The sequence below is a fragment of the Orbicella faveolata genome, unplaced genomic scaffold (assembly GCF_042242905.1).
Source record: "Orbicella faveolata isolate gen_17 unplaced genomic scaffold, um_ofav_v1 contig_46, whole genome shotgun sequence".
NCBI classification, from domain to species: domain Eukaryota; kingdom Metazoa; phylum Cnidaria; class Anthozoa; order Scleractinia; family Merulinidae; genus Orbicella; species Orbicella faveolata.
This window is the reverse complement of record NW_028301576.1, coordinates 8,235,383-8,247,802: the sequence shown is the minus strand read 5'-3', so window position 1 is coordinate 8,247,802 and position 12,420 is coordinate 8,235,383. Positions and strand designations below refer to the sequence as shown.

At 41.3% G+C, this 12,420-nt stretch overlaps 2 protein-coding genes across 2 annotated transcripts; both read right to left on the bottom strand.

The window, feature by feature from the left end:
• Positions 1–1,509: 1,509 nt before the first annotated feature.
• Positions 1,510–2,855, bottom strand: LOC110050918 (galanin receptor type 1-like). Its single transcript, XM_089276661.1, has 2 exons — positions 2,630–2,855; positions 1,510–1,973 (listed from the first exon to the last, which is right to left on the bottom strand). The coding sequence occupies exons 1-2, from the start codon at positions 2,853–2,855 to the stop codon at positions 1,510–1,512; spliced, it is 690 nt and encodes a 229-aa protein (XP_089132787.1).
• Positions 2,856–5,563: 2,708 nt separating this feature from the next.
• LOC110050862 (octopamine receptor beta-2R-like) lies at positions 5,564–10,616 on the bottom strand. Its single transcript, XM_020756832.2, has 3 exons — positions 10,461–10,616; positions 8,787–9,323; positions 5,564–7,383 (listed from the first exon to the last, which is right to left on the bottom strand). Exons 2-3 carry the CDS (start codon positions 9,313–9,315, stop codon positions 6,245–6,247), a joined length of 1,668 nt encoding a protein of 555 aa, XP_020612491.2. The 5' UTR covers positions 9,316–9,323; positions 10,461–10,616; the 3' UTR covers positions 5,564–6,244.
• Positions 10,617–12,420: the final 1,804 nt, after the last annotated feature.

The window sequence follows — 12,420 nt, the reverse complement described above, 5'->3', positions numbered from 1 at the left end:
GCACCAGAGTGAAGCTAGATTTACCAACGAACGCGAACGTAACTAGGAGAAAAAGAAACGAGTGTAGACAGACTAAAACCCATCTAGTTCAAGATAAAACAGTCCGGGTAAATATTAAAGAGTGCCAAAAAATCAAGATATAAATTCTCCTCTCGATCTGCCATACGTTTCTCATTTTTTCAGAGAATTTGGTGGTAAATCAAAATTGGTTTACCCCTAACTAATAACTCTGTATATTCTTGTCACCTGTAAGGCCCGTGAAAGGCTCTATGCTTCACAATGCAATGGACGAATAAGACATTTACCCATCTGGGAATGAAAACTAAGAGACCCTTTAAGTACTGATTTATTGATCTCGTAACGTTTACATTTAGGGTGGAATCATATTCCTACTTCTACGATTATTGGTATTTTAGGGAACGATAAATGTCATAATAAAACTTAATCGAGACCGTAAACCACGCAAGAAAAGCCGCTGGTACCGGGCTCCCAGGGAACGATAAGGCTCACGGAAGCTAATAGTCAAGTATTAACGGCTAGCTCCAAACGGAAGCGGTTTTTGAAATGCACACTTTTGGCCGTCATCTTCGAGGTTGTACTTCAGGCTGTTTAGTGGCATTACTGGAATAATCCTGGGGTAAATGTTGTCCTTTATTTTCCATTTAGTACATCAAGACAATCTCAAAGGGAACTTTCAATCCAACCGAGTTTAAACCTGGAGCCAAGGGTTTTTAAACTCCATCCTCTAGGCCTGGTGGGAGTCAATAACACCTCGGTAGGACTGGTGCTCAGTCTTTCCCTTGGTGAACTGGTACCGGGAGGGAAATCAGTCGGAGTCGAGGGTCGCGAGCCTCCAATCTGTTTTTTTCGTCGTCGTCTAACGGAAGGTTTGCGCTGTTATTAGTGGCACTTTCGAAGACAAAGCCTTGATTTAACTTAGAGCTTGTGGCTGTCGTGCAGCGTTGAAGAATAACCTCGCTGCTGAGGTTTTCCATCAAATTATCACGGCTTCCGGTATTAAACACGTGATTGTTGCTATTGTTGTTGTTTTCGACCACCACGCCCCCGTCAGTTCCGCCAGTTTCCGCGCAAAACCGTCCGTTGTCTTCTTGACTGCAATATCCCGGATCAGAGGAGCAGTTTGAAAGCTTGGCCTTATAAGTGAGCAATTCAAGCTTTGCCATTTCATCTAGAGGAAAAGACGCGAAATCGACAGACAGTCGTCCCTTGGGACTGACGCACGGTAAGCTGGGACGTTTTAGGTGGTCGTATTCAAAGCCAAACTACGTCCTGCGCATGGGCATAACCAACTATACAAGAATTTCCTCTGGACTGTATTTATTCTGGATTCTATAGGCTCTACTCCTTGAGATTAAGCTGTCTCATGCTCTACCGACTGAGGATTACAAGGATTTTGAAGGATTCACTTCGTACAAAATTTCAATATGGCTTCTCATACAAAATAATAACATTCAACGTGTCCCAAAAACACTTTCGGTCTCATTACAATTACGTCATTGCGTACAGCCAACAGAGTAGGAACTGAAATTCCTTTCTGAAGTGTGGATTACGGAAACCGTAAAGGTAAGGATTAAGCGCGCTGCTTGCAAACGCGCACCAGTAGGCGGCCTTGCCCAAGGCTATAACTCTACGATCAGCAGATAGCGAGGCGCTCTCCACACTGACTAACACTACATATAGGAAATGTGGCAGCCAACACAGCAGAAAAACCACAAGTAAGATCAGCACAGTAACCGCTACTTGTCTGTGGGCCGTGGTGGAGTTGGTACTACACGTGCTTGAAAACGAGACTCGACTGACGCGCCGAGCGTGACGCCTGGCTGAGCGGAAAATGTTGCTGTAAGTAAATCCCATGAAGCTGAGCGGTATTACAAAACCACAGAGAATAACAAACGTTGCGTACACTTTTTCAGCAAGATTGGAGGGAAACCGGACTCCACACCGAGTGGTCCCTGATTAGGAAAGATCAAGGAAATTATTTTAGATTAAGAATCCATTTTGTTCAGTTGGGAGCTGAAGAAACTAGACCTGGGGCACTTCGTGAATTCTCGAGGGAGAGCTAACTCTAATAGACCTAAAATGGTTATAATAATAAATTTTGGTTCCCCCACCGTGAGGCAAAAGCTCCAGTGCTTGCTATCTACCATGAAGCCTAACATTAATCGAACCATTTTCAGTGCCACATATTTGTTGAATTCAGTAGATCAATAGAAGCACTTGTACAGGTTCCATGAGCGACAGAGAGTTCTTTGAAAGATGTCGAACAATCATGGCCCGATCATGTGCTTGGCAACTTCTAAGCGAAGAATGCAAGCTTTGTCCAGTCTCAGAGACTGGAACTACTTGCTCGCAGAACTGAATCAGTCAAACTACGTCAAGAGCGGCAGAGGTAGAAATTCACGTTGTATAAAAATTAAAAAGAGTGTGAATGATTAATTTTGCTTTACAAATCGGCGACATTTCGTTAAGCGAATTATAACTGTTATTAACAGACATGAAAAGATACCTGGTTTAAATTCATACTGAGCGATACCAAAGAAAGGTACACAGGCAATAATGATTGGCTGAATCCAAGTCGATAAAAGGAGACCCAAGGCAAACTTTCAGCTCATGTACCTGTGGTACAGCGGCTTATAGATGGCGAAATACTTCTGCACACTTATAACGGTCATCGTAAGTAGAGATGTCAAACAAAACAATATGTTAACGAACCCACTAAACTTGCACAAGGCATCGCCTAGCACCCAGCCGTGACGCAAGCACATGACCAATGAAAATGGCATGCAAAGCACCGCAACTCCAATGTCGGCACATGATAGGTTAATAATGAACATGTTAGTACGCGTGCACAGTTAACGACGTCGGTAAACTGCTAAACAGACGGTGCCGTTGCCGACCAGAGTAGCCATCATAATCAGTATCAGGCTTCCGCTCATGAAAATGTGCTCTAGCTCGCTGTGTATGGCCATCGTGGGCTCAGATGTTGTGATATTATCTTGCACATTCATTATAATCGATAGACTTTTGTTTGCTGTCATGTTATTGCTCCTTCCTGTTCTTGGTAAGGGTTCTAAGATTTCAAAGAGAATTTATCGTTAAAATGAATAATAGAACGCCTAGTACAACACAGATCATCGATCAACAAGTCTGACATTTTGACCCTGCTAACGTGTCTTACAGCGAGGCAATGGCCTATATATGGACCATTTTAGTATTCTCGATATTGGACTGAAACTAGCATGCAACTGAGGAAAATACGGGGAGTCTTTTCCGATGGAAATTACATTTATCTCTTTTTAATGAAATTTCCCCGCATGAGCCTCCATTGCAAGCTAGTTTCAGTCCAGTACCGAGATCGAGAATACGAAAATGGTGTATTCTCTCTATGAGATGCGCCTGAAGGGAATCATGGTAGTTGTGTTCGTCATTTTGGACCGGATATTTGTTTTGATGAATAAAGCTACCATTATTTCCTGCAGGCGCATCTTATGGATGGAATTGACAATTAAGTGGTATATAAAGATCTCTCAATTCCGCCTTGCCATAGTTAAGTTAATCCCTCCATGATTTCGGGTGAAATTCGTTTTGGTTAGTTGCTTGGGTTTTTTCTTTTTTTGATTTTCTAAAAATTTTGAAACATTCCTAACAAACCTAACTTACTTTAGGAACAAAATAAACTCGATTGGTATTTAAGTGCAGTCGTGAGTCATCACACACCGACAACACTACAAATCTAGTTAAAGAAACTAGCCTGTTCCTGGTTATCGGTTGGGAGCCGGCGCGGTGAAGAACGAGTGTAAAAAATGGCGCTCGAGAAAGTGAGATTTCCCTGCTCTTTCATATACCTCAACTTGTGAAATCCCTACCCTTTTATATACCTGAAGCCTTAAAAAGGTATCCCTTTCCGGTGGAGCCTCCACGTTCAGGCCATTATAGGGAGTACTCCCCCCCCCTCCCCCCCCCCCTCCGGGAAAAAGGCGCTATTACTCTCATTCTCGTGCTCGCCTCCTTTGTCCTTAGCTGCAAACCAAGAGCCTGGAAGAGGCAATGCATTAGTGCCCTGTTTTCGTTTTCTTCAGTCTCCCCTTGTTTCTCTTCAAAATCATTTTTACTTTATCTGAAACAGTAAGACTAAATAATGACAGTAACAGAATTGAATTAGTTCAGTAGATCGAACATGATCGATGTATGTTACGCACTGTTTAAAGTCTACAACGCGTGGTAGAGAGAAAAGTAAGGAAACATGCACTTTTGATTCCAGAAAATTGATCTTTCGTCTTACTTCGTACTTTGCCTCACTTTTGAGCAGGTTTTGCGTAGATCTCCTAACGAAATCGGAATATAATAACCTCTAATTGTTTTAACCACATGGTTGTAAGTCACGTCAGCTTCTGGCGTTCACCTTACAAATAAACAGGCAGCGCTAGACCCATACGGTTAGAAAGCAACAGGAGAAGACTTTTAATCATGTTAATGTTATAACCAAACTTATATAAATAACACAAGAAATTTTGCCCGCATTGGAAATCTAGCCTCATTATTTGGCCTACGTTAATGGGATAGAAAATGGAGCAGATATTGTTTGTGAGGAAATGTGTGTTAACAAGCTGATAAACCATGTTCGTAATCCACTCAGACACTTAGAGAAAGCCTTGTAGTTATTAACAGAATATAAGAAGCTCTGCACATGGACTTACCTTTCTCAGAGAGGGCACCGGTTCTCAGTGAATCAACGGAGTCTGCGCACAATTTACACAACATGATGATTTTGTCAGGTAATTGAAGTGCTGTAACTTGTCCAACAGCAATGCTGAAAAACTATCAACAATATAGCATTGTGTACGTTCCGACGAGTCGGATTACCAGCTTTTCAATTGTTATGTTCACCGGAAATGCACCTTCTTTGTTCTCTTTGACAAGGTGAACGTGGATTTTAAATCTTTCAATTCAAACACAAAAAGAAGAAAGCGGGGCCGACTCGGAGTTCGGATCACAGTCGAAAGAAAGGTGAGAAAAAAGGCATTTTAGGTGCACAAGCTTCATAAGTTTGTTTATTAGAAATTCAAGAATAATACGTCAGCAGCAATGGTGTTGCCAAAAACAGATAACACAGGACAGGAGGCGCATGGCACTCAAGTGACTAAGGTATGCGAAGAATGGGACAAGAAAGCGAAAGCCCCGCAATCAAAGACAATTTTTCTTATGACCGTGATAACCTAAAATGATGATAACCTAAACCCTTGCCTCAAAATGTATAAAAATAGTCGGGGATTCTCGTCGTCTTGCTTTGGGTGTAAATCAAGGATTCTGCTATCACTTACGGTGTTTATGGCGAAACACCAGTATTTGTAGCCGACAAAGTATCTTTAAGGGTGCAATCGAAGAAATATCAAAGTGGGGTCAAAGAGGCCCGAGCCACACCACGTCTCCTTTTGGGGGTGTCAATAAATTTTTCCGACGACCATCCCCGACCTTTTCATATGGGAGTTCTCCTCTGGGCGGTACACAGAAAAGTTACAAAACAAACAAACGCTCCCTAAAGTCAGTTTTCTTTTCACTTTCCTTGTTATATTTAAAAATTAAAGGTACGAGATTGGAATGTCATCCACATGTGTTCAATAAGTACAAGGGGGTTTTCCACAAGAAACAAGTTCCTTCTTATGGCTCATCACGCAATCTTTCACGTCACTCAACCAAAAGATTGCGTGACGAGCTATAAGACCATGTTACAGGCTGGCAAATTTGCGAATCTTTGCAGCTAATGTAGCTGGGGTTTATGCAGTATCATCCAATATTCATGGCAGGCTCTACATTCAGAAAGTTGCCGTAACGATCAGCCGAAATCTCTAAACATCAACATCATCAAGAAAAATGTAACTAGATAATCGTTTGCAAAAGAAATATTTCTTTTAGAAACTCAGTAGCCAAAAACAAATTTTCTGGTGTTCCCAAATTCGACACAGAACAACGACCTATCATTCTCTGTTTTTCCAAAATTTTACCGGGATATGTTGGATATGTTTTATTGTTAAACTGCAACCTGCACAGCTAGTTATACGTAGATTGGAGAAATATGTAAGTGTCAGACATGAGTACATCTGACGTTTTTGTCTTTTCTATTCCTATTTGATATGCACACTCCGGTTTTTATAGTCAAAATTAAATGGCCAGATTTTGTTTTGAACTGAAAACTTTACAAAACTAGGACTGTATTGAAGACAGCTCACAGCTGTGTTTCCATCCAGATAATTTTAGATTTCTCATACACCTTGGTCGTCTCCGAAAAAGAGACAGCTTCCTCTCTGTTTTTGACCGTAGCGTGATGATAATGATCTTGAAAAATTTCCTTGGTGTGGTCCGAAAGGGAAGAGCACGAGTTTGAGTCAACTTCGCGCCCTTCGCAACTGGATGATCCATAAGAAGTCGAGCATTCTGAGTTTGACTGGCAACCGCTACACAGACTATCAACCTCTGACTCACTGGAACACGCGACCTCCTGGCTGCCGCTAATCATCACGTGATCACTTTCAAAGCATGCGCTGGAGCATGTGGAACACATAACTTCATTGGCTCTGCCGGTGCGTGCGTTTTGATGCAGTGATGCCAGCGACGTAAAACTACTTGGAAGCGTTTCGTTTCTTAAGCAGGAAGGATCGTTTGTCAAATAAATGTGTGGTAAATCGTCGATAGATAGAATTTGCCACACCTCCACTGTTTGCGTTCCTCTGTCGGTTGTTGGCTTATTAATTCCCTCGTTTGGGCTGACTATGTCTTCCTCGGACAGTGTAACAGCGTTAATATAAGGGGGGTAGGCAGAGGACGTTTTGTCCCAGTCGCTGTGCGGTTGAGGCGGCGGCGAATACGGTTCACCTTCTGAGGCATGCCCTTTTTCCAGTGCCTGCTGGTCATTTTGAAATCTTCGACAGCACATCGAATACAGCTCTTTTCTGATGAGAGGATTCCTGACACCGTACACGAAGGGGTTTACGCTGCTGTTTAGAAAGGCAAACCAATATGACACTAGGCCCAGGCTGTGCGCAAATGCATTCGGGATCTTCATGTGGTGGATTGACATGTACATCATATAGAAAAAGAAAGGTGTCCAGCAAATAACGAAAACGATGAGCATAACGAAAATGGTCAGCGCGATTTGTTTTTGAGCAGTCAGCGAGATCTCGCTCTCAATACTCGACAGCGACATCCTGGAAAGACGAATGTTATGTTTCCTTGCGGCCCTGAAGATATTGATGTAGCAGAATCCCATGATGCACAGCGGCATAAGGAAGGCGACTAGAAGCATCACAACAGCGTAGACGGTTTGACTGTTACTTTCGGTGATTAAGACACTGCACTGGGTCGAACCTGTAAAACGAAATACAAAAACAAAAGTATTTAAAACAAAAGCAATCATAACAGTGACGGTGTTCGGGAATGTGTTCTTAAGCCAGCATTTTTATTGCTTTTTTTTCTCACCTCGAAGCTCGTCAAAAATCCTCCGCTACCCATGGTATTTCAACTCTCTTTTCTGTGTTCAGAAAAGTCACGAAACATTCACTCCCGTGTGTGACCTTCCGTTTTCAAGTTCGTTAATTATTTTTCAAGTCTAAACAAACGTTGGCTTAACCATCAACGTGACTGCATTTGCATCAGTCTCATGTTAATTAGCATAACTTTTTACGTTTTCTCCGTTTTCTCTTCAGTTTTAGTTTCGATTGGATAAAATATATCAAACATTTGAGAGAGTGTTTTAGCATATTTCTAACCACAAAATTACTCCACTGCGCAAGTATTTTGAACTCTCTTCTCGGTATTTGGAAAAACACGGTCTGCCGAGTTTTAATTATATTACTATCTCCAGGCAAACTCTTGGTACAACTATCTCGTTTAATAGAAAATCGTGGTCAGTCGCACCCTCCCATAGGTCTCGCGCCCAAAAACATTTCACGTTTCATACTTAAGCACTAGACCACTATTTCTATGGGTTTACCCGGCGGCGCAATAAACCACGCGGGATGCTGGGAGAGGCAAGAAAAGCTCGTAAATAACTGGTCGTTAGGCGAGTGACTTCCAAGCTTTTCGAGTGTTCTCCTAACAAATCTAGTAGACTTATTTCGCGGGACGTAAACCCATAGAGATAGTGGTCTATTGCCTAATGAAAAGATATTCGTGTTAATGATAATTTTGTCAGCCAGTGTGGATACGCAAAACTGTTTATTATGTTCTCGCTGTGTTCTGAGTTCTCTAATTCCCGCGTAGTGCCACCATTTCGGGAACAGTGTATTTACCGGTGCAATAGAACATAGGTTTGGCAACTCCAGTGACCAATCAGGTCGCGCGTAGTAACTCAGTTATTTTATCATGGCATATAACGCGTACTTTTACGCTATAAAACTTCCCAAGTTTGCGCAAGCAAGTCGACAACATCAAGGGAAAACAACATTCTCAGAAACTTGGCATTCGAACCTACAAACCAGACTTTCGTGGATCCGTGCTATTTTCAGATACGTTGATAGTCACCATTGCAAGAACTATATTACATGCGATTTTAATGTTGCACCTTGCAGAAATTTGGCGTCGAAAGTGAAAGCAAATCTTCTTTTCGTACCAATAGTAGAAAGTGAAAAACATAATGATGTTGCGCTTACAACTCACTTGCACCTTGATGTAATATAGAATTATCTATGATGTTTATCACTTAAAGATAATTGCGTTATTTTATAAGTCGAAGGAAATGGTCTATTGTAGCATAAGAACTTTATACTCACCAGGCTTGTAAACGAATGTCATAACACCAGTCAGCGGTATCGTCGCCAGAATAAGCGCTGTGAGCCACGTCATGGCTATCATAATCCACGCCAGTCTTGTCGTCATGACAACAGCCATGGGCTTGACGATGGAAAAGTATTTCTCGATGCTTATCGCAGTGAGCGTGAACAGCGATGAGGCCTCGAACAGAATGTACATAAAACCATTCAGCTGGCATAGACCGTCACCAAACACCCAGCCTCGTGTAAAGCACGTGGCAATTGAAAACGGCATGCAGAACAAAGCGACTCCCACGTCTGCACATGCCTGGTTTAGGATAAACATATTTGTGCGCGTACGCAAGCTGGCGGTGCGGCAGATCGTGACGATCAACGTCATGTTTCCAAATATGGCAACCAGCATGACTATTCCCAGAGCTAGAGCAAACACTAAGTACTCGGTACCACGTCTCAGCTCCGCGTTTTCCTTCTCCAGTTCATTATTTAACGGCGAAGAATTTTCTGTTTGGCTCAAATTTACGTACGCCATAGTTGCTCCTGTAGGTGTAAATAGTACAAGAGTTAATGAATCTCGATTTCTTTCGTGAACTTTTCGTGAAGGAACTTTACACCAATAGTTGATAGTACATGTAAACTAAAGTTCTGACAACTAAAAATGAAAGTCTTTTGGTGACTGTTCGACACAAAAACAAAATATTTTCAGATTTTTCCACGGGCCATAATTCAGGACATAAATAACCTGAACCCAGTGTTTATCTCAGAGAGAACTTTGTAAACTTTACATCGTAAAATGACGAAGATGAATTCTGTATATAGCTGGGTTTCCCTTTAACCACACCCGCTCCTCCGCCATTTTGGATACGGCAAAATGGCGGAAACAAACTCTGACGCTGGCTGACTCCTCGCGCAATTAACACGTGACAAAATATTTTTTCGGATTTGCAAAATATTTTTCTGGATTTAGCGACAATTCTTGGATTTGCAAACTTGTCTGCGATTTGCAAAATAATATTTGTGGATTCAACAATTGTAATAGTTCTTAAGATTTGATAAACTCTTCAACGATGATTTCCAAAAAACATTACGATTTGAAATATTTTTTCGGATTTTAAAAATATTTTTCGGATTTCGTAAATATTTTGGGATTGTACCTTATCGGCTTCCGTAGTTTCCACAGCAATCAGCTTCGAAGCTGACTCTGACAAAAAGATTTTAATATTCAATTCTTCGGAGAATATCTTTGGTATGTAAAAGCTACATAGCTGACGTCCTATGATAGGAAAGGCGGTGTTTCACGGGACAAGTGCAACAACGATTTCTCGCGGAAAAATTGAACTCCTTGTAAAGGTGATGTTAAACGAGACGAATTTTACGTAGCATTCTAAATTCGGGCAATAGTGTTGCAGGTTTTTGAATGGCTTTCAAAAACCTGAAACATGTCGCCGCAACGAATTCTTGCGTTAAGTTGCCCTGTGCACCATGTTACACGATATCGATTTTCAACGCAAAGATGTTGCATTAAGATTTGGCGTTAAAAACATCACCGTCGAATCGAAACTATCCACATCACGAAAACATTGGTTTATCGGTAGGTTAAGTTGCGAACTGTGTTGGGAACGCGAAGCTAAATTTACATCAGACTCATTTAGATAAACAAATTGTGGGACTACTTACTGTCGACTGGGCCACTCGATGGCAAATCTTCTGACGTCTTTTCCAGCGGTGAATAACAAGGGTCATCAAGAAAGTCGACTGGAGCTCTGTGATATGAAGGTATAAACTGAAATATACTTATCTGAACGGCTCAACTGAAATTTATGGCTGGAAAGTGAAACAGATATTATTTATGGGAAATTTCCCTTGCTTTCGTCTTCCACAGCGCCGGCTTGGAAAATGATATTTAAAGCTGTAGGGTTTCGGCTATGGTCTCGATCTCCACTGAGCTAAGTTATCATGAGTTATGGATCAGTTAAACACAGCAAAATAAGGTTTAAGTTTACACAAGAATGAGAAACTATGGGGAATATTTGACTGCATTTGATCGACTCAGTCAGGAGGCAGCTTGTGCACGGTTCAAAACCTTACTTCACGCTTTGTTTTTTTATATTTTGTCAAACTTTGAAAATAGAAAACAGTTGTTTTCTTTTTAAACAACTTAATGAGGGAAGGAGTTTGTACACGGCGCCTGTATACGTCTGAAAACGCTGGCAGAGCGAATATGAAACTTGCTTACAACGGCAGCCAGTTGAATGTCAAAGTGGTTAGTTTTCCCTCCGTTCTTTTTCTTTGTCGTCTCATTTTGAAATATCTACTTGATTTTTATGACTGTTTGATAAAATCTATAGCCACACAATCTTTGCATAGCTCAGACTTGCCATTCTGAAATTGAAAATGTTCAGGAAGACTTGGAATTCAAATCGTTGTTTTGATATCAAACGCTCTTGGTCAGCTGAGAATTTCATGACCAGCTCACCACTGACAGATTGTTGCTTACATGGATCATATTCAGTACTGAGTCGAAACTCGTGAACTTTCGTTTCAGCGCTGAGATCGGCAGTTTTGTTTTGGAAAAAAATGAAAGAGTATTGAAACGTGACAACAGGTTTCAGTTTATCTGAGAAAGGTCAAACTGAACGTCGGTGATTTGGCACTCAAATTTGAATGCCCAAGCCGTTTTCATTCATCGCTATTTGGAACAAATACGTTTAAAATTCAGCTTCTATGTACTTACTGCTCAAACGACAAAGAGTCTTTACCTTGTCGTGGCGAGCTATTAACCTCGGTCAAGTACTTTCTTGTTGCTTCGCCATATTCGCAGACAACTTTCGTCACTGTTTTAATGGTTTATAGTCTATATACAAGACGGTCTTTCAAAAAGAGTCATCGACAAGTAAACATCTCGTGTAGAAAACCGGATGAACACTTTACTCACAACAGCCTTTTCTTTTAAGGTGCAATTAATTTGTGGCACAATAGTTAGAGACATATCATGACTACGTGTTTATTAAGCCCTTTTGTAAAACTTCGAAAAAGTAATGGACTGTTGACATTGTTTATCTAGATGGACTTCAATAATAGACTTAGATAAGACCAAGCTGACAACCTATCCACTTGGTTGTCAAGCTTCTTTAGAAAGCAAAACTGTTGTTAGAAGGAAACCATAAAGCCGTAATGGACCCGTGAGTTATTTTTATCATCGTTATTTTGCCTAAATTAAAGTCGTTCGCGGATGTAAGCACTCTACCTCACGTTCTTCGTCGGTACTCAAGTCTTGAGCGCAGACATTTTCGCTTTACGACCTGGAATTTCGCAACTTGACTTATGGCAAGAGAAAAATGACGGGACAACTGTCCCGTCATTTTCTCTTGATTCTGGATAAGTCTGATATCATGGCTTCTGATTCAGTCCTTCATTTTCAGCTAAAGACCTACGTTTCTATTTTACTCGAAATTCTTGCAAAACGGGGAAGGCTGGAAAATGTAACCGATAAGCGGACGTTTTCAGCCTATCGTTTTGAATACGTTTTCGTGCCTTTAACGCTTTCTCCATAGTGGCCCTTACCTGAGAAAGGCCCGCCAGCGCAAATTTTAAAAACACGTCTGCTGATCAAGACTCGTCATTCACGAAATACTGA